This window comes from Echeneis naucrates, chromosome 14, assembly GCF_900963305.1.
Source record: "Echeneis naucrates chromosome 14, fEcheNa1.1, whole genome shotgun sequence".
Taxonomy (NCBI): Eukaryota; Metazoa; Chordata; class Actinopteri; order Carangiformes; family Echeneidae; genus Echeneis; species Echeneis naucrates.
In genome coordinates this window covers 4,535,755-4,555,957 of record NC_042524.1, presented here as the reverse complement: position 1 = coordinate 4,555,957, position 20,203 = coordinate 4,535,755, and the positions used below count along the sequence as shown (strand labels likewise).

Genomic DNA, 20,203 nt, shown 5'->3' with positions numbered 1-20,203 from the left:
AACCTGAGTCATTGTTGGATTCCATTGTAAGTTTAGTCCAAACCAGCTACACCTTCTGCCAGGTAAGAAGCAGGCTGCAGATCTCTGAGCTTTGTTTCAAACCCATAGGTGGTGGTATCTTGGCATGCAAGATGTGGGAGACTCTGACTTGTAGGTGTGTTCTTTTTATGTGAAGCTGCTGTTACAAAAAAGCCAGTGGGTTATAAAACAGTAAAAGGAGGATGAACAAACGAAACCAAGAGCTACAAAAGGCACTCATGGAAGATTGATAAGAAAGAGATGGATTCTTCTTGTTACTCCTGCATGCACATTTTTCTGATATCTACAAATGCCACAGTCACTATTGTTGTGTGTCACACATTTTAATGTGACATTTCCTACCGCCTTCATTTTCATTGTGCTGGTATGATCTTTTTTTTTTCCCCCTTTGTGCTCACATTTGCTTGCGTTCCTTTCCATGTATCCTTATGTCTGTGCACGACTGTGCTTGTCCACTTTATCTGTGCGCCTTTGTGTTTGTGAAGAACTTTTGAGGCCAGAGAGCCTGCAATTAAAAAGAGGACTGGGACCTCAAAGAGCTTAGAGGCATGGACCCAGCACACATGCTGGCAGTCAATTGGCAAGTCGGGGGAGGTGAAATTGGAGAGAGAGAGGGAGCGAGATAGGAGGAGGGAGGGCAGGATGAGTGAGAGAACGGGAGAGTCAGAGAGAAGAGGGCGGGCTCAGACTCAGGCAGCACTCACACACCCTCTCCAACCTTCTCAGTCTGGTCTAGGCGTGCAAGAGGCAGCATGTGTGAGTATGTGCTGTAATGGGGGTGTGTGTGTGGAGTGAAATGCTGCGCTGTAGTTCAGGAGACGTCTCACTGGTCCAAGGATTCCCCCGTTTGCTCTGAGAGGACATGTGCTGACAGTGTTTTCACCACCACAGGGAATTAACCGTTACACACACACACACACACACTCAGGTGTGGAGCACAAGAGAAGGTAAAGAGATGCATTTCCATTTTTGAGAATGTTTTTGGGAGCTTTGTGAATGAAACAGGGGCGGGTACAGTCTGAGGTAATTGATGTCATGGTGTGTGTGTGTGCGCGTGCGCGCGCTTGGATGGTTTGTAAATTGTTTAAATGAATGCATAAGAAATAGAAAAGGAGATGAAGTTGAAGTGAGGTGTTAAAATGTGAGATCTTTCTTGAACATGATTTGTGTGTGTTAGTGTGTGTCTTTCTGTTAAAGTGTGTTTAGCAACGTACTCTGTGAGATGGCATACTTTCTTATACAACGTGCCTCTGTGTGTGAGTGTGGCTAGTACAGTATACTACTGTTCGGGTCTCCCTCACTCCCTTATCCAGATAGCCGGCTCCTTGTGTGTGTGTATGTTGACAAAAGTTAATCAATCATTAATACCCTACCTGGGGCACTGCCTAGTTTCCTTCTTGAAGTAATTCACCGATAACAAAATATGTTAACACACTCAGCACCTGACTTTTCCCCACCACTGAACAAACTGCATAGCTCAAAGGGCAAACAAAGTGATGCACACTGTTGTACATACCGTACTGCGGCAGCGTGGACCTTCGATTGTGAGTTTTTACGTAACAAGTACGGGGCTGATTTAATTACTTGAGATAAAATAAAATTGCTCTCCGGGTCAAACACTCACATGTTGATTATATTAATTATGAGTTTTCAAAAGGTTGTTGGAAGGGGGAGGGGAAAAAAAAAGATCAAGTCAGTTTCTCAAAATTTACATGAAAGGTGGAGAGTGCAAAATGAATAAAGTGATAATGATAAATCCTACTTTGCATGTGAGCTGCGTTGAGTGGAAATGTTGAGAGTGGAGCAGATGCACCAACAGACAACTCAGAGCGACTGAGTTGTCTGAGGCATGAGAGAGAGAAGATAAAGGACATGCAAGTGAGGGCAGATACAGAAACAAAGATGGGATGACGGGGGGGCAAATGTGCAGGTTTACCTCCCTCTGAATACTTCGTATGTATTTAGCAGCTGACACTTAAGTGTGTGTCTGAGTGTTTGTGCATAGCTGCATAAGTGGAGGGTTTGGCTCTCAGCTGTGCAGAGGGTCATCTTCAGGCATCCAGGCAGCCAAAGAATTACGAGAGGTCAAAGGACACAAAGGCTCTGCTGTCCTTTCTCCTCCCTCACTTGTGAGCTTTTCTGGAGAGCAGTGAAAAAGACAAACACAAACAGTTGCCTTTTGAATCGCTCCATTTAGAAGACTCGGTCCAAGCAAGTTGGTATCTATGAAACATAAAGAATAATTTTAGTCTAAAGTCAAGACGAATTGACTTTAATCAGTGATCGATATAACCCTAACCCTGATGTCATTAATATTAACACATAAAACAGCTTGACAATGCCTGACAATGATGCTCTGATCTATTATTAACCTTTATTGTTAGTGTTTGTGTTGAGGAAACTAAATTGGAAATTAGTTTTCTCTCTCTCTCTCTCTCTATCATCTTTCCTTCATGTTATCTTTCTTGCCACAATTCACTGCTTCAGTTGCTGCCACGAGGAAGTTGAATATTGGCAGGGTGTTTTGAGGAAGTGATCCGTGAAAGGATTTATAGTGACGGATAGAAACTGCCGTGTGGGTGTGTGCGTGCGTGCGTGTGTGTGTGGGTGCGTGTACATATGCATACTTTTTTTTTCAAAATTGACAAAGACTGTGAAAGCCTCGGGGTGTGACAGAGCCTTTATCTCATATACTGTTACATGATGCTCCTTCTGGTTTATATACATGTCTCCATCTACTGTGTGTGTGTGTGTGTGTGTGTGTGTTTTTTTGTTTGTTTTTTTTTTTTGGACAAATACGAGTGTGTGCCTATCCACACAGCCATGTGCTCAGTCTGTGTACAGTAAGCTAATATAGTGTGTGAGTGTGAAGGGGGGATGGGGCTCCGCTCAGTGAGCCCTGTAAGTGTGTGTGCGCGCATATTGTGCGTGAGAATGTGTCTGTTCTGTACTGACCTATATTGATACACTGCTTTCATGCTAAGTCAGCCCACCTATAAGGCAGAGGCAGGTAAACACATCCGATCCAGCCTCATGTAAACACACACAATCCAGCACTTGTTCTTCTCTCGGAGGACGACGGTGCATTCACTTTCACTGGAACCACAGCTACCAAAGAAGTACTGTTAACCTCAGGTCGGATCCCTGGAGCGTGAGCTTTCAGCTTGTAGAGAGGTTTTTGTGAAAGGCAGGTGATAAATGATTCACAGCACACAGATATTCTGCAATCATTGTGTAATCTATACGATTAATACAGATGTTTACATCATACTCGTGCTCATATAGCTCCTCATGCATCAAATGACACATTACATGAATGGAAAGCAACAAATACTTGAGCGTCTTTATATGAGGTTCTTCTGACCTTGTGGCAGGTCAGAGGAACAGCCTCTCTTTATAATTACACACGCAGCTCATAAGATGCAGTTTGAAGAACGTGTGGCGGGTTTGATAAAGGGATGATGCAATTAACATGAAAGGGATGATCTCTCTCTTTCTATCTCTCTCATCTTTGTCTCATCCCCCCCTTTTATTTTTTTTATTTTTTTATTTTTTTTTTGAACCCTTCATCCCTCTTTCTCAGTGGTCCACTTATTTCTGCTGTTGAGCAAATATGGGGCTTATGCAGCCCCCAGTGCCCATCTCCCCACATGCAATCAAGCTGTTTAAATGTTTGTGTTTGACTGTGCGCCTGTGGGCTCCAGTGTGTGTGTGTGTGTGTGTGTGTCTGTCTCCTCGCTCTGAACGTGTCTGTGTGTGTTCCTGTTGCTCATTCTCCCAATTCGCCGCTGCTGTCACTTTCAGAACAGCACCAGACAGATATTGTTGAAGTGTGTTTTGGGAAAACCAAGACTAAACTGACAGCTGAGTGTGGAGAGACGTGTTTGTTTGTTTTTTTTTTTTGTTTGTTTTTTTTTTCTCCTTCTCCTTTGAATGCTGTGGTCGGAGAATCCCTTTGCCGTGCACACAACAGAATAAGATGGTAGTGCGTTTAAAATGGAATTGTAATTTGGAATGATGGGTCACAAGAAGACATTAAGTTTCCATTCAAATGTAGCTCAATTTTCCAGCCAGATCCAAGTGAGGAACTGAAAAGGAGGCGGAATTTTAGTGTCTGTGTCTCAAAGTCTTGGCCTTTAGTGCGTGAAGCTGTGCAGGATCAGAGAGGCAGAGTGAGTCAGGGTGAACATAATCTCACAACAACTGTGGTTGTAATGCTGCTTGCCTGGCCAAGAAGGGACCACGAGTTGTTAGGCCGGGGTGTGCGTCATGCCTTGCGTCCGACTCCTCAACATCAGCCTCCTGCTGTGCTGAGGAGAAGACGGACAAGGAGGTGGTGCAGTCGGAGCGGGAGAAGCAGAAAGGGATGCCACTAATTGAGAAGTGGTCCAGACGGGGGAGGGGTGTCTCAGAGCTGACGTGAGCTGGCATGTGCCCTCATTCATTTCCTCCCTTTTGTCTCCTCGGCGTCTGCTGATGAATTAGGAGTTTCTTCCTTTCTTCCTTCCTTCCCTTGCTCCCTCCCTCTTTCTGTCTCTTGCTTCATCATCCCTCCTTCGTACCTCTTTTGGTGTGACAGCTTTGCCCTGTCCCTCTCTTGTCTGCCCATTATCTCTGATCAGTGTTGCGTTGTAGCCCACACGCCAGGTTGCGTGTGTGTGTGTGCACACGCACATACCCGCATCTACGTCTCATTCGATACAGTTGGATCCTCAGATGTTCCTCGGGTGACCTCAATTCAGATAAATAGCATTAAAAAAAACCAAAGTGAAGGTGAATGTGTGTGATTTTGTTTGAGTCCACACCAGAAAAAAGGATGATTGTCCTGCAAGAAAGTGGATGTTTGTTATTCCAGAGAGGTACACTTTGATAAGGAGGCAGAAACTGATCTGAAATATGGAAGTTGTGGTTTTTTTTTGTTTTTTTTTTTTGTGGAAAATGGAAATGAGATGCCTTACCTGAGTGGGAATCTGGTGCAAAAAGGCGTGAGAGTGAAAGAGTGGAAATACAGTTGTGTGTGAAGTGCTGAGTAGGGACTTAAAGCAGGAATTACTGTGGGAGTGTGAGGAGCGTCTTCAAAGATTGTGTTTACGCTTTGTTGGCACTGGGGAGATTTGGCCTTCCTGGGATCTTTTTTTTTTTTTTTTTTTTCCTTTCTTCCTTCATCACTGCTTGGAAATCTTTACACCCTCTACTTTGTGTGAGTGTTGAGAGCATGTTCTTCTGTGAAAGTAGCAGAGGAATCGGGCCACTTAGCCATCGTCTCCCCGCTCCTCTGCTCCTTTCCTTCAGCCCATCTTTCCTTTCAACACTCACATTACGTTAGTTACAGTTAGTTAAAGAGAACGCCGACTCAAGTCCTCATCGCGTAGTCACACTTCACGTTCCTGCTTGTTGACCTGGAAGTGATGCAGTGGGATTGTACAAAGCAGTCTGAACAGCCTGTGTGTGCATGTGCAAATATGGATGTGTGTGTGTGTTTGGAAGTAACAAAACAAGGATCAAGGCTTACATGCAGAGCTGCATAGATTTTTTTTTTTTTTTTCCTTTCTTTTGATTGAGTTTCTTTGGAGGTAAAAAAATAAAAAGAACCCGTTGGTGAGTGTTGTATGAGGTTTGTATCGGGTTGTTGTTGTTGTTGTGTTTTGTTTTGTTTTTTTTGTTATCGCCCTCTGGTGCATTAGCTTTTATAAACCTGAATGTGTGTGTGTGTGGTCAGATTGCCTTTGTCCACTCGCCTCAGGCTTGCACTCAGATGTCAGCGAGTTGTGTGGACCTTATACAGGTCACTAATGCACTGAGAGGGGAGAGTCCATTCACTGTAACCACTCAGAGTCCAAACAATAACCCTCGGCTCGAGTCCGCACAAGAGCTCAACTACCAGGAAATGGACCCATTGACCTAGATCCAACACCGTCCACCGAAGAGACGCCGCTTTGCTGACATGTTGTTGACATCCTTGTCTCATCGATGGTGCTGTTTTTGTCACAAGACTCCATTCAGACAATGGCTGGAGGCTTACGCCGTAGAAATGTGAGGATTCTCTAACAACTCCAACCAGCGACTTAATGAGGATTTACCAACTGATTGTCAAACATTAAAATAAAGCAACACAAATAATTTCTATGATGCTCAGTAGGAGAATGTTTCAGGAAGATACTGCTTCAGAACAAGAGACATCAAGTTTTTCTTTCTGGAAACACTGATCATGCCCCGTGTTGATCCCAGCCATGAGGTCATGTGCTAATTTGAGACAACATCACAGGAATTAAGCTCGTCTCCCATATGATGATGTTCTCCTCTTCAGCTCTGCAGCATTTACTGCTGTCATTTTGGGGAAGCCAACAACGAGAACATTAATATTGCTGTGTGCACAATGTGTTACTGAGGTAAAGTCATTTTGTTCAATTGTGTATATTTATGAAAACAGTGTAATTCCTGACAAAGGAAAAAAAAACAACAGAAAGAAACATGTATAGCTAGATCTAAATTAGATCTGCGAGTTTTTGAATTGTGACATTTTGGTCAAAACAAGCAATTTGCTGATATCACACTTGGCTTAGCTTTTCCCTTTTTAGATAAATGTAATATAACACATTTTGACAGAGGGGCAGAAGAACTGACGGGTTTTTTTTTTTTTGTTTTTTTTAAACAAACATTCATATTCTGGTCGTGGAGATTTGTATTTGGCTGTTATATTTTCATCTGCTGAGAGGGAGTGAAGTAGAGAGGAAAGGAAAGGGAACCGCTGTTTGGGGAAGCTGGCCTTACATGTGCGGTAAAGTTACTGAAAGCAGTTGGTTGTTGTTGTTGTATTTCGCAGAGCGTGGATGTGACATATCTGGGCGTTTGCCGTCTCTCTCTGCCTCTGAACCGGTCACACCTTGTTGTGCGTAAGATTAATGTGGGTGTGGGTGATGCACAAATGCAGAAGTGAGTAGGGAGGGGAGCTTCTTTGTGGCAAAAAAGTGACTGTGTGAAGTACAGTATGAAATGTCTTCACGACCGTGTCTCAAAGGACTGTATTGTTTGGTCTTGCTGTCCTCCTCCTCAGAGACGCGCCGCAGTGAGCTGCTGTTTGTCTGTCACATTCTTGGCGAACATTTCTTACCCCCATTCCTCACTGCAGCACATTGTCTGCTGCTTCTTCTTCAAGGGGGTGCTTTGTTTGAAAGCGCTGCTGTTGACTCAGGTGTGAGGATGCACAAAGATTACTTCCCCTTGCACCCCCCGGCCGCTGCCTCCCCCACCCTCCATTCCTCCTCTGTGCTGCCCGACAGACTTCTTTCTGAACATTACCGGCCTTCTCACCTCTCTCTCCCAGGTTTATTCTTTTAAGACTGAACTTTGTGTTTCCGCTGTGCGACTCAACTCCTCCCTCGATCTCTTTTATCACCTCGACCTCCTTCTGGCTTGGTACCCTCTCCACATTTCCTTCCCTCCTTACCTGCCCTTGTGCGGTCATGCTGAAGCATCTCTCGTTCTCCTTGGTCGTACTACGAAGGTATTACAGGACCTCAGCAGTTTTCTTAATTAAAAAAGTGGAGAGTTCTTCTTTGTGTTTTATTAACTGTCCTTGCCTTTCTCCAGAAATCTGATTAAAACCAGAATATGCTAACAACTGCCTATTTAAACCTTAATCACCTCGTTCTGTGCATCATAAAAGAACATTTTGAAAAACTGTCCCTCCGTTTTACAATTAAATTTCTGTCCTTTCATAACTCGGCTCACATAAACCTGCATTATTACGCTAAACCACAGGTGGAAAAGTCAATAAAACAGAATACCAATCATCACAACCATGACTGCTTTAAAAAAAAAATGTCTTTTACAAAAATGTAACATGAATCAATCATTTGCTTTAATCGATTCATGTTTTGGACTTCCTCAAACCTCTTCCCTCTCTCTTATAGATCAGCTGGTCGTGTCAGCAGACACCCCAGTCACATTGCTAATGACAACAAATTGGGCCTGTTCACATCTGGCCTACTTCCACATACCATCTATCTATCAGCCCCCTCAGGAGCTATCGGCCCCACTCCACGCTCCCTCTCATGTCTCCTTCCACCTCAGCACACATCATTTGTCCATCTACCTGTGGCCCGACACTCGATTCCACCCGCTCCCCTGCTCTCTAACAACCTCTCATCCCCCTTTCAACACCATCATCTTTTTTTTTTTTTTTTCCCCGCTCAGACCCTCTTTCACCGCTCGTTCTCATACCTCCCCCCTCACTCTACCTTAGCCTAAAACCCTCTTATCGTTCTCTCTCTCTCTCGCTCATCCACCCTGTTATTTCGCTGTCTCTTCAGACCACACGGAGCGGAAAAGGAAGCATTACCCTCCCAATTTGGCTCCATTCACACCTGTCTGCGTTTGTTTGGGTGTGTGTCAGTGTCTGAATTTGTGCTGATGCCAGAGTTTAACCGATATGGATTTCTAAAATGTACTCAATGCTAAAATGAAGTATCTGTACTCAGAAACGGTCGCTGACACATGTTCTCACTTACTTTTCCTGCCTTCATGCTAAAAGACTGACTCACTTTAAGGGCAAAGTTGGCATTATGAAACAATAACCCCCTCTTAATCTTAGATCCTGAACACAGTGGAATTCCCTCTCCACAACAAGCCACAGTCCCACTTGATAATTTTAGGATTACAAGCACTTTTTGTCCTTTTCCACTTCTGTACTTTATCGCCATGTCAACCAAATAAAAAGGATTTTCTCTGTGCATCTGGGATGAACAGAGCAGTAGAGATGGAGCCAAAGTGGTAAACACAACAGACTGAGAGAGAGTCCGGAAAGATTTCAATTAGGTAATAAGTGAATAAGTTTGCTGTAGTTTTTGAACTTCTCAGACAGGAAGAGATCACGCTGATGTGGCAGATGATGATCATATCTGCAGTATAATAAAATGCTGCAGTTGCCCCACACGTGTCGTTTCATGAAATTCAAATATGCTGCCACGTCCACACATTACTCTCCTTCTTCTTTAGCATCTTTCTCTGTGTTATTCATCCACTCCCAGCTGCCCCCCCCCCCCCCCCGGCTACGTGTCGCCCTGCAGGGAATCTACAGTTATCAGCTGAATCTGGAGCACAGTCAATGTCTTATCCCACTCTGAATAACCGCTGAATAATTAAACAACACCTTTTTTTTTTTTGCCGTGTGTGTGTGTGTGTAAAACTGCCTCTCACTTATTGGGAACTGCAAATCACCACATCAATATACAGTTGATTAGTTTTGATGACTTGTCTGTGCAATCAGGATTTTTGTCAGGACAAATGAGCGTTGAGTGTTGATTGGGGAATGGCAACGGAGGGCGCTGATGAAAGTTTAACACTTGTCATTCAACCTGCTGCATTGTATAGTTACATGCTCTCAACAAGAGGATTTCAACCGGGATGGGAGCCTACACGAGAAATACAAGAAAGATCCAATTGAGACTGACACACCTTGATCCCGTCCTTCATCTCAGAAGCAGGAAAATACAGTGCTCTGATCAGTCACAGTAAAAGCTTCACATTAGAGTATGTATCTTGAAAGGTCATAATAGGAGGTTTCATACAGGGGATTCTGTGATTGCTGAAGTTGCTCTCAGAAACTCAGTGGAGTGTCAAAAGCTTCACACATTCATTGACTCTCATGGGCCTCTCACTCAATGGAGGACTTGTGGTGGAAGGATTTTTCTTCAAAATATGGTAATCCTCGACTGAACCGTGCTGCCGACACAGTCAGCTGAAATCTGAGCTAAACAGCGTACGGCGTAAGCTCCTAGAAAGATGGAGGGGTGTATTTAATGAGGTTAGTGACACTGGAGGAGTAAAGTGGAGTGAACAGATTGATGTTGAGTCCCGCTGACCCTTTATCTTTTTCATTTTTTTAAACTTATTTTGACTTGAGCGTCTGATGCCACGCTGACCCCAAAATATCAAATCTTTGCAGATGATACGCTGCACTACGTGACTATCCCTTTACCTCGGTTATTAAGCCAGTATCTTTTTTTTATTTATTTATTTAGCTAGCTTCTTTTTTTCTAGCCTTCTGCTTGATGGGGCTGTCGCAAAGTAATAACAATAATCTCTCCTTTTTCCTTCCCTCCCTCTCGACTCTGTTCTGTCATTTTTATGCCCGGTCCTCCTCTGAGAGTGTCGCTAAGGAAGGAATTATTATAATTTGGCTCCCACCGCGTAAAAGAAATTAACGTTTGATTTAAGCAGCAGCAGAGAATCACGCTTGCAGACACCCTGTTTGTGTACGTGCATGTGTGTTTAAGCAGAGAGAGGTATGGGGGTGGAGGGTGGCACGTGTCTTGTCAGATCCCAAAAGGATGAATAAGAAGCTAATCTCCTTCTTCCAGGGAATTCTTCCGGTGATGTTGGAGACAGTCCAATCTCACAGGGACTGTGGGAGTGCAGTGGAGTGTGAGCTCCTATCTCCACAATGGAATGATTTCAGAGCATATCTGACTGTTATCTTGACGCTGGATGGATACAGCTTCTCTTCAAATGTGAACAATGCGCACACACTTTGGTATTCACAAGCAGACACTCTGTGATGGATGAGTCCCTGAGCCTTACTTCTTTGGACCATTGAGTCTCCTTGCACCTAATCCCGATTGACCTGTTATTCAGTGTGCTTTATCTTTTTCAGCTTTTTTTCAGCTTTCAGCCTTTTCATCTTTTTTTTTTTTTTTTTTTAAGCTTAAACAAGACAGAGAAAGTCCCAGTATAACAGGTGTGCCTGTTTGCAGGTGTGTTAGCGTGTATTTCAAAATCAGGCAGCATGGAGACACGCACATCCAACCTTCGCCAGGATTCCTATGGTAGTCTATTTTGACTTGCTAGGAATTACGGTGAGAGGGTGAGACGGGGTTGTATGTGAAAGTTTCAGGAAAAAAAGCCAGAGGGAAGGGTGAACCCAACGAATGTTTCATGCGTTGAGGCCTTGAGGGCGTGGGCGGTGGTGGGGGTCATGGGTCAAGAGTGCAGAGGAAGGTCAGAGAGGTCAGTCAAGCTGAGTGCTGCTCTGATAACAGCAGTGTCTACACTGTAGACCGTACTGCGGCACAACTTCACAGTCTAGCCCAAGAATGAAAACAACTCGTTGGTCGACAAGGAAACACAAAATCGAGATTATCTTTCTAATATTCTCATGAAGTCCCCAAAAACAATTTTGGATGTTGAGAGAGTCTTTACAGCCACTCATCCCATCATCAATGGCTGTTAATCTTAAATAAGCAAGCGTATTTATTCAGGCTTAAGCTAGTGTGGGAGTACTGACTGTACACTGATGACATAATGACAGGAACTAGACAAATATTTTTTTCTTCTTTTATTGGTTTGATTTTAATTTTGTGAATTCGTTGTACGTGTGAACCTCTGCACCAAAATGAGGGCTCTCCCTTTAATGTCTTCAGAGATTTTAAATGACTAAAAAAACTGAATGGTGTGCCACCTTTACCTGGCATTGTTCACGGACCGGATCTTCTCTGCTCTCTTCAGTTTGACATTAGTTGTGGGGAAGTTGTTTCACAATTGGAATGCAGCCCAATTAAAACAGGTGGTTAGTGATTTCATAACCACTCTCTCATAACCAGCGTCTCATTTTAACAGCCACTTCAGAATGTGGTGTGGATGATGACAGACTTAAAAAAACAAAAACAGGTTTTGTTTGGCTCCCTTCACAGTACAGTGTCGTACAGTGGTGTGCATCCACGTCATGTATGGTTTCAGTCTGGAGTATTGAGCTGTGTCATGTGAGGCGGAGCTGTAAGACAGGTGCAGAGATGAAAAGATCGGCCGGGGGAAGAAGGGTGTTCCCGCTCCATAGCTGTTCTGACAGGCCTTTGGTATTTTTCCAAAGAATAGCAGAGAGCATGTGTGTGAGTCGGAAAAACCTGCTCACATTTCTCTGGGGGTTTGGCAGGTGTGTGTGTGTGTGAGTGTGAGTGAGACAGGATGGAAGCATGTCTGCTTTTATGCTATTGTGCCTGCGCTCTTGTGTGAGGTGAGCGTGTCTTTTGAAGCAGCTGTGCCAACGCGGTGATGTGAGTTTGAAAGCTACTGTGCAGAGTCGCTTCCAGTCCCGGTCAAACGCTCAGCTCTGTCTCCTTTTTTTTTTTTTTTTTTATGTATGAAGCCAGAGGAGCTTCATACTGAGCAGACGTAGTTTTATAAACATGTTGTTGGTGATTTTTTTTTTTCTGTAAATAAAAATCAAATAAAAATCTAAATATACATACGCAGTGAACATAGTTGATTTTTGCAGTAGTAAGATATTTATGGAATAGCTCTTTGTCCCCTCTCACTGTATGTTTCTGCCTCAACTTGAGTGCATTTCTGTGCGGTAGGGATGCTTTGGCTGCTGTTGCTCAGGCCATTGTGTTAATACACCCTCTGAATGTGTTAATATACCGCGAGAATGGGAGGCCGAGAGAAAGAGAGCGAATAATTATGTTTCCCCTTTTGTCTCGCCTCCCTCAATTAAGCCTGAAGAGAGGCAGCCAGAGCACATGTCTACTTATCCACTTAAAGCTCAGCAACAATAGGACCCCCCCTAATTTCTCTCTCTCTCTCTATCTCGCCTTCTCATTCTTATTCTTCATTTCTTTCTCTCTGTCTCACTTTTCCATGTCAAACTTCTATTCATAGCACAGTGCCCCAATATCTGTTCTTTTATTTTTTTTTTTAACCTCCTCTCCTCTTTTCTGTCTACACCAACCTCTGAGGCCTCCCTCCATATCTGTTTCGCCTTCAGCCCTTCCTCACCTCTGAGCTCTACGTGAGTTTTGCGGAGAGCTCTCTCCTCCCCTCGTCTCTTTGTTACCCCTTCTCCATCTCCTGTGCTCTGCTGCAGGGCACGGGGAGCGGAAAAAACGACGAGACTAAACATTTTAGACTGTACACTGCCAGAGGAAAGACAATGGTTTGATTTCCCTCATGTTGTGTCAGGCAGGATTGTTTTGTTTTGTTTGTGTGTTTGTCTGTGAGTGTGTGAGTATACGTGCTTCCACCTCCATGGCACTGAAGTCAGAATTCAGACAGGCATATAGATGAACTCGGCATCAGTGATGTACGGTTGATGTGAGTTTTCAGGACCAAATAACCAATATTTGTTTCAAGATGAATTATTAGTGAGCAAACTGATGCCAGATTTAACAGGAAAGCAGGACTCCCTCCAAAATGAATATCCAGCACCTGTTAAGTATTACGCGCGGAGGACAAAATTTGGGTCTTTGTTCTTCAGAGGAGGGTGGTGGGTGGTCAGCATGTGGGCCGGGATGAGTCTCATCGGCCTAGATTGGGATGGAGGATGGATGAGAAATAAAAGCTGGAGCGTCAGGATGCACGGAGGAAGAGGCGAAGCATCAGGGTCAAGTTTATCTTATGTAACTGCCTTTCACAGCAGTGGCTGCGTTTAAATACACGAAGGCACACGTGGCGCAATATCAGAGCTGACCAGTGGAACATGACACTGTGCTGTGACTTTCACTTCCACAAGCAAACACGTGGTCAGATTATCAGAATTTTATTTATCGATCAATCATAAAACCATCAGCTGTGTTCAAAGTTGTGTGGAAGTATAAACATGGACGTCCTTCTAAAATGACAGGATGTGCTGTTTAGCATCTGTTTTGCACGTGGAAGTTATTTCTTGTGCATTTTTTTTTTCCCCTCCTTCTAGGTTTATTGAGACACAACCGAGTGCGACAATAGTGTTTGCAGCACTTTGGACAGCAGTCAGTCCGCTCAGCTAAACATCCAGGGGCCTTGAAGTGCTCACGCTAGCCAACCGAGCAGGGGCATACATACAAATGAGTCATTTTCTGCTGCTTAAAAACAGAAAATATGAGCAAAACTACACGCAAGGCAGCACGCTTGAACTTGTATACGTTCACACTATACATAGCACATTATGGAAATGGTGGTCTACTCTAAGCTGCTCAGGGCTGGTATTAGAGAAAATTAGGTCGTGTTGGTAAGGATCATTGAATTGAGTCCTAAGCAGAAAATCATACTGCATAGCTGGTTTCATCTGCTGTCATTTCACAGTGCGTGCACATCTCTTTGTCTGCAGGGGAACAGGAGGTGTGTGTGTGTGTGTGTGTGGGGGGGGGGGTTTCCCAAAAACGTTTTGTGCACATGCCTGTACATGCCTGCGTGGTTACTGGTTGGCAGAGTTTCATGGTGAAGTTCAAAGAAAATGTGGTTGGTAGTGAGGTTTTGTTTTGTTTTTGTTTTTTTTCTTGTCCCTGAGGCTGAGATAACTCTGTTTGGTCTCTGACCATCATTTCTTTTTCGCCTCACTGCGTTATTTTAACACCAGGCTCACTGGCTGCCTGTTTACTGCCTCCCATCCTATAGAATCCTTCTGTGCTGCGCGTCACAGCTTTACATTCAACTTTACTTCGCCTGCTTTTATGTAACATACCTGGCACACCCTCCTGCAGAAACGCCTTCCTCATGCAGTCGTCTACGTCCTCCTCCTCTGTGTGCATTTGACACATCGGGTTAACTCTGAAGTTGTGAGAGCTCTGCCCAAACATTTCTCTATTTTTTTTTTTTTTTTCTTGTTCCTCTCAGGGCAAACAGACACAACCATTTGAGGATGAGTGCAGGATCGAGCAGCCGGTGAAAGGCGTCACCGTGATGATGTGGGGATGTTGGTGATGCAGCTCCTTCACCTCAGGTAACTGCAGAAATCTGCATCAAATAATTTTGTTTCGTATCGGATTGTAAAGTCGACTTCATCTTCAGCTTTTCAATATGATTTTTGTATTTTCCTTATAACCTGTGGCTCTGAATGCATCACGTATTAAAACAGACTTTCCCCTTGTTGGAAAGGACTCTCTCTGCAATTTGAGTGCACGCTGAGAACCTGATGGTGTAGGTTTGGCGATGTGTGACTCAGAGGAGAAGCTGATCCAACAGCAGCTGACTCAGCAGCTCCGTCTCCTTATATAACAGAGAGCATGAGGTGAAACAGGATGCTGGGATAACTTTATAATCAACAGAATGCAGCAGAAAAACATAACCAAAAAAAAAAAAACCTTTCATCATTTTAACAGCTTCTATGAATGTGGTTGTGGGGTGATGTCAATAGTGCAGAAGGAGAGACGCGCTGCAGTAAGATGAGGCCATCTGTCCTTGCTTCAACCATGATGATTAGGATTCATGAATGTGTAGGGGAGAAGGGGAAGAATAACTTAGATAAATGAAAGTTTACATTTTGTTGACCGAAATGTGTGTTTCTTTCAAATGTATAAGGAAAGAAAGCGTATTTAAAGAGTTAAAAGTTTTTGTCGCCACTAAAAGGTGAATGGGATTTTGAAAGAAATATTTAATTTGCAGAGAAAAAGAGGAAGTTATGAAGTTGTATTTATGCTCTAGATAGATTTTTATCCCTCAGTATCTCAGTATGTTGTCCAAACACGCAGGTCCAGTTAAATCAGACAAAATCTGTCGAGGGCTTTGGACAGCAGCAGCTGAATCCCTGATCTCCACAAGGTCCTCAAAGGCCACCTGGACCCCTTTGAGACTAGCTTAACTATTAGTGTGACATCAAAGATTACCTACTCACCCAGAACAGTGATTGACCTGGTTTTCAAACCAATTTAACATGAGATCGTAATCTGATTCTCAAAGTTTAGAGCTCTGTCCGAACTCTTTAATGTTTTCCACCAGCAGTTTGGTTTGAAAGATTGTAAATCAGACTCTATAACTCTCAGTGACTTCAAAAGTTCTTTAACTAACTCAACCTCCACAGGCAGAGCCGCTGCAGCCCAGCTCAACACTGTTCAGAGGGCGAGCTGTGAAAACACAACAAGATTTCTCACTCTGAAAGTTATCGGGCTGCTTAAAGCTAAATCTGAGCGTTGAGGGTTTCTGGCAGCACTGCCAATACAATATCTGAGTTCAGGCACAAATCCTGAAACTAGTTTCTTCAGGACATGATTTTTCTGAGTTAGACATTCTTTTTCCTTAAACCCCTTTTTTTCCTGCATGAAACTTACTTTACTTGGGATTACATCAAATACCCAAATGAAAGCCCAAGAATCTGACCAAGCATCCCGTGCAGAAAATGAAAGATTTTGATAGTTTCCGCCACAGTTACAATTTTCTGCTCTGTAAGAAGAAGTGAGCTCTGATGCGCACCTTGACTAACATTTTCTTTAAACGGCTCCTCTCAGGACTCTCAGTTCCACTTTGGAGACGATGTGCGTTTGTTTGCCAGACCTGCACTGAGACGCCAGCTTATACAACAAGTTGATGAGATCAGAAAATAGATGCATAAGAAACATCTGGCAGATATATGTTGTTTACATTGTGTATTTTTCCTAATGAATTTAATTTTCTACATTTTAAACCAAAGAGGCATCTGGCACCACACACAGAGGCATTGAGTAGTGTGCTGGTTAATGAATACAGATGTTATAAATATAACCCAGATGTGGCACACACCTATAACAAGATGTAAAACACTTGCGTCACTACTTTCTAAACTTGTAGGAATTAGTCAAGGCCCAGAATCAGGGACAATAAGAACATTTCCAAGATGTTTAAGCCCTCTTCCTTATTCTACAGTTGAATCATGGGAAACGTGGAGAGTCACAATGGGGACAGTGGTTTCTATGGTGATGTGACGGGACAGCTCTCCCGTAAGCACACGTCCCGCTCACTCCGTCTCTCCGGCAAGCAGCCAATCACCCGCCGCTCCCGGCACTCTTCTTCAGTGAAACAGGAGCACAGGAACTCTGAAGCTTCGACCCGATCGTCCAGCACTCCAAGCATCCCGCAGTCGTTGGCGGAGAACGGACTGGAACCTTTCAATGCAACAGATGCGTTCGAGGAGTTCAGCATCAACCCTCACTGGACACAGCGCGTCGCCATGACGATGAGGCCTGAGTCCTATCAGCAAGATGATGACCCCATGGCCACGCCGACTCCTGAGACCTCAGAGGCGGACACTGTTGCTCAGGATGGAGGAGAGGACTCCATGGGGGAGGAGGAGGGGGACGGAGACGTAGTTGGGGAGGAAAGGTACCTCCAGCGGGTGACCGAGGGTCCCCGGGAGGGAGGGAGCTTTAAAAAGAAGCGGTCAAAGTCGGCGGACATGTGGAGAGACAACAGCCTGGAGTTCTCTTTGTCTGATCTGAGCCAGGAACATCTGACCAGCACTGAGGAGATTGTGGATGGAGGAGAAGAAGAGGAGGAGGAGCAGTTCAGAAGACCAAGTGCAGGTAAGGATGGTTTAAACAAAGAAACAAAAAAGAACACAGAAGTCCAAAAACCCAAAGCAGACATGTTCAGGTTTTTCACGTCATCACCAGGAAACATATCCATTAACGTTCTCACAGTGCTCACATTTGTATTCGTATTATTATTTTACATTATGCATATATTATTTTGTAACGTATTTTCTGCACTAGACTTCCAGCACAATGCTGTCTGATGGATGGAGAAAATACATTCATATACGTCTACACCAGATCATGTGTGCAGGAGGCTTGATTTGGTTCCCTTTAGAAGTGATGAGGGTGAAGGAGGTGGGGGAAAAATTGCAGGCAGGGAGAAGAGGGTGCTGATTGAAGGTTAGTTCCCCTCCATCAGTGGCTGGAGCTCCGTCGATCACGGGATTGTTAGTTTAACTGGTGCTGTGCAGGAGCTGCTGGAGCTCAGCATGACGGCAGGCCGTAGTGGGGGTAACCTAAGTGCTAGAAGTCGAAGCATTGCCCCAGGTGGTTGGACAGCTCAGAATAATGCATGTGCTTGGCTCACCTTGCTCACACACGCACACTTGAATGCACACACTGCCCGGCAATAACCACCTGTGTATGTTCCAGGCTCAGCTGAAAGGGCATCGTCTCTGGACCATCTGTGCAGCCAGCAGAGTCCCGGCCTCAGGGGGCAGAGGAGCCGCTACACCAAAAACCGGAGAGAAGCTGAGTGCGATGGAGACAGAGAAGGGGAGGAGGGGTTGTTGTCTCCAAGTGAGGAGGATGGTGGCGGGTATGGAGCGTTCACGCTCCCTTGCCGACGGTCCCACTGCCTGTCTGAGGGCTTGGCAGGGCTCGGCATCCCAGCTGCACCGTGCCCCGCCTTCCAGGGACGCCGTGCACAAACTACACAGGTTAGATCACATTTCAGCGAGACCTGGATAAAATATAGTAGCAAATGAAATGGTGACTACTTTAAAGTTACTTCCTTTCCTTTCTTTTCTCTTGTACTCTGACTTTTCCCAAGGATATTTGACCCCAACCCTGAAAATAGAAAAAGGGACTTGTTCCCCAGTAGTACCCAGGAAGTGTTGGGGGGTTCACTGGAATGACAGAGGACACCAGACAATCCAGCATTTAACATTATGTAGACAACCAGAGACATTTCGTGTGTGTGTGCGCGCGCGTGTGTGTGTGTGTGTGTGTGTGCGTGTGTGTGTGTGCATTACATCTGAGTTTGTGTGCATATTTGTGTGTCTGAGAAATGGATTATTAGGACTCAGATAAGTGAAGTCGCTGTGGGGGGAATTTCTCTAACGATGGCCTGGTTTTTCTATTCCCCCTCCAGAAAATTAAAGCAGTAAAGCATCAACATCTTTCATGCCACATTCACTTACGACTGTCCTAACATCCATAAATACACACAGGGACATTTGGATCACAGTTTATAAGCTTATCTCACAACCTTACACAAGCAGATTTACTTAAAAGCCAGAAGAAATTCACCATAATGTTTGACAGACAGACCATTTGATAAGAGATTAAGAGATTCTGTGGACACAAACAAAAGTAATAATTTACATACTGTGTAATTTTCATGTGTCATTGTTGGGCGGAAAAAAGTTGCCAAATCAGAAAGAAGTACTAAAATAGCAAAACAGGCTTTTCTTTCAACTCATTCCCACAACCCCCAAGCACCCTTGTATAGCAGAGCACCCTAAGTGCTCATTATAAATTCATCTAGCCAGGCAGAGGGGGTTGTTAGACTGGATATAAATAGACCGACACAACACAGCGAAACAAAGAGAAAAAGAGCAGCGAGACAGTCAGTTTGGTGAAAGTGCGAAAACACGGAGAACCCCCTTTGGTTGAAGTGAAAAACTCTTCTGTAGCAGAAATGCATGGCTAAATATGTCCTTAACATACAACACAACCACCCACAGAGTGAGACACAAACAAAAATCCAGAAGCCCCTTGTGTAGCATAAACTGTCAGGCTGACTCTTGTAACTGGGGGGAAATGACCTTGTGTATTATGACCTCCTGTGGGGTCAAACATGCAGTTTTCACTTTAGATTGTTAGTTTTATCTGTGGTTATCGTTTCCGTAGTTTGTGCGTTTGTGTGTGCGTCCTCTGGTTGTATAAACGTATCCATAGCTGTATATAAATTAATCATCTCTTTTTTTCAACCCCTGTGTTTCTGACTGGCAGGACATCTCAGGTGTTTTGGGCGAAGGAAGTGAATATGGCGACAGCGGCATTGACGGAGTCACCGCAGAGATAGATGGGGACGGAGAGTTGGTGTCGCGGCGCTGTAAGGCCATGTCCGCCTCCTTCTCCGTGTACTCGGCCGCCGAGAGCAGCGTTTTCAACGGCAGCGACAGCGGAAGCAGCAGCGCAGGAGGAGGAGAAGGGAGAGGCGGCGGCGAAGGAGGAAGGGGAGGAGTGTACGAGAATTTCCGGAAGGAGCTGGACAATCAGGCCTGGGTTAGTTACTGTTTCTACAACCGTGCATGGGAACGTCTTGGCTTGATAGACCCAATTCATTTTCTTGACAATTCTCTTGTCAGACACATCAGGGTCGGGACTGCACAGAAGAAGCTGGCTCAGCTGTGAGTGATGAACAGAGCAGCGGCACACTCAGCAGTGCGTATCCATCGGACGCGTTGATTGGCTGCGCACAGGGCACAGTCAGGAAAGCTGGAGCGCTGGCTGTGAAGAACTTCCTGGTCCACAAGAAAAACAAGAAGGTGGAACCGGCGACGAGGCGCAAATGGAAGCACTACTGGGTCTCTCTGAAAGGTGTGATTATACTTTTTTTGGATCATTTTTCAAAAATTGCAGGGAAGTTGGCATTAGCTTTCCATCCAGAATCAAATGGGAAGACATTTAAGGTTACAAGATGTAACCACTGTTGTCAGGCTCCTCATAAGCAGTGGGAATAA

The 20,203-nt window shown here is 44.5% G+C and overlaps 1 protein-coding gene across 1 annotated transcript in view; it reads left to right on the top strand.

Moving 5' to 3' along the window:
- The first annotated feature begins 781 nt into the window (after positions 1-781).
- LOC115054248 (T-lymphoma invasion and metastasis-inducing protein 1-like) overlaps positions 782-20,203 on the top strand; it is a 49,556-nt gene continuing 30,134 nt past the window's right edge. The window contains exons 1-6 of the mRNA XM_029519362.1: positions 782-986; positions 14,626-14,731; positions 16,627-17,282; positions 17,886-18,172; positions 19,470-19,745; positions 19,829-20,060. Of these exons, the coding sequence (XP_029375222.1) occupies positions 16,634-17,282; positions 17,886-18,172; positions 19,470-19,745; positions 19,829-20,060 (1,444 nt within the window). The 5' untranslated portion in view covers positions 782-986; positions 14,626-14,731; positions 16,627-16,633. The remainder of the gene's footprint in view (positions 987-14,625; positions 14,732-16,626; positions 17,283-17,885; positions 18,173-19,469; positions 19,746-19,828; positions 20,061-20,203) is intronic.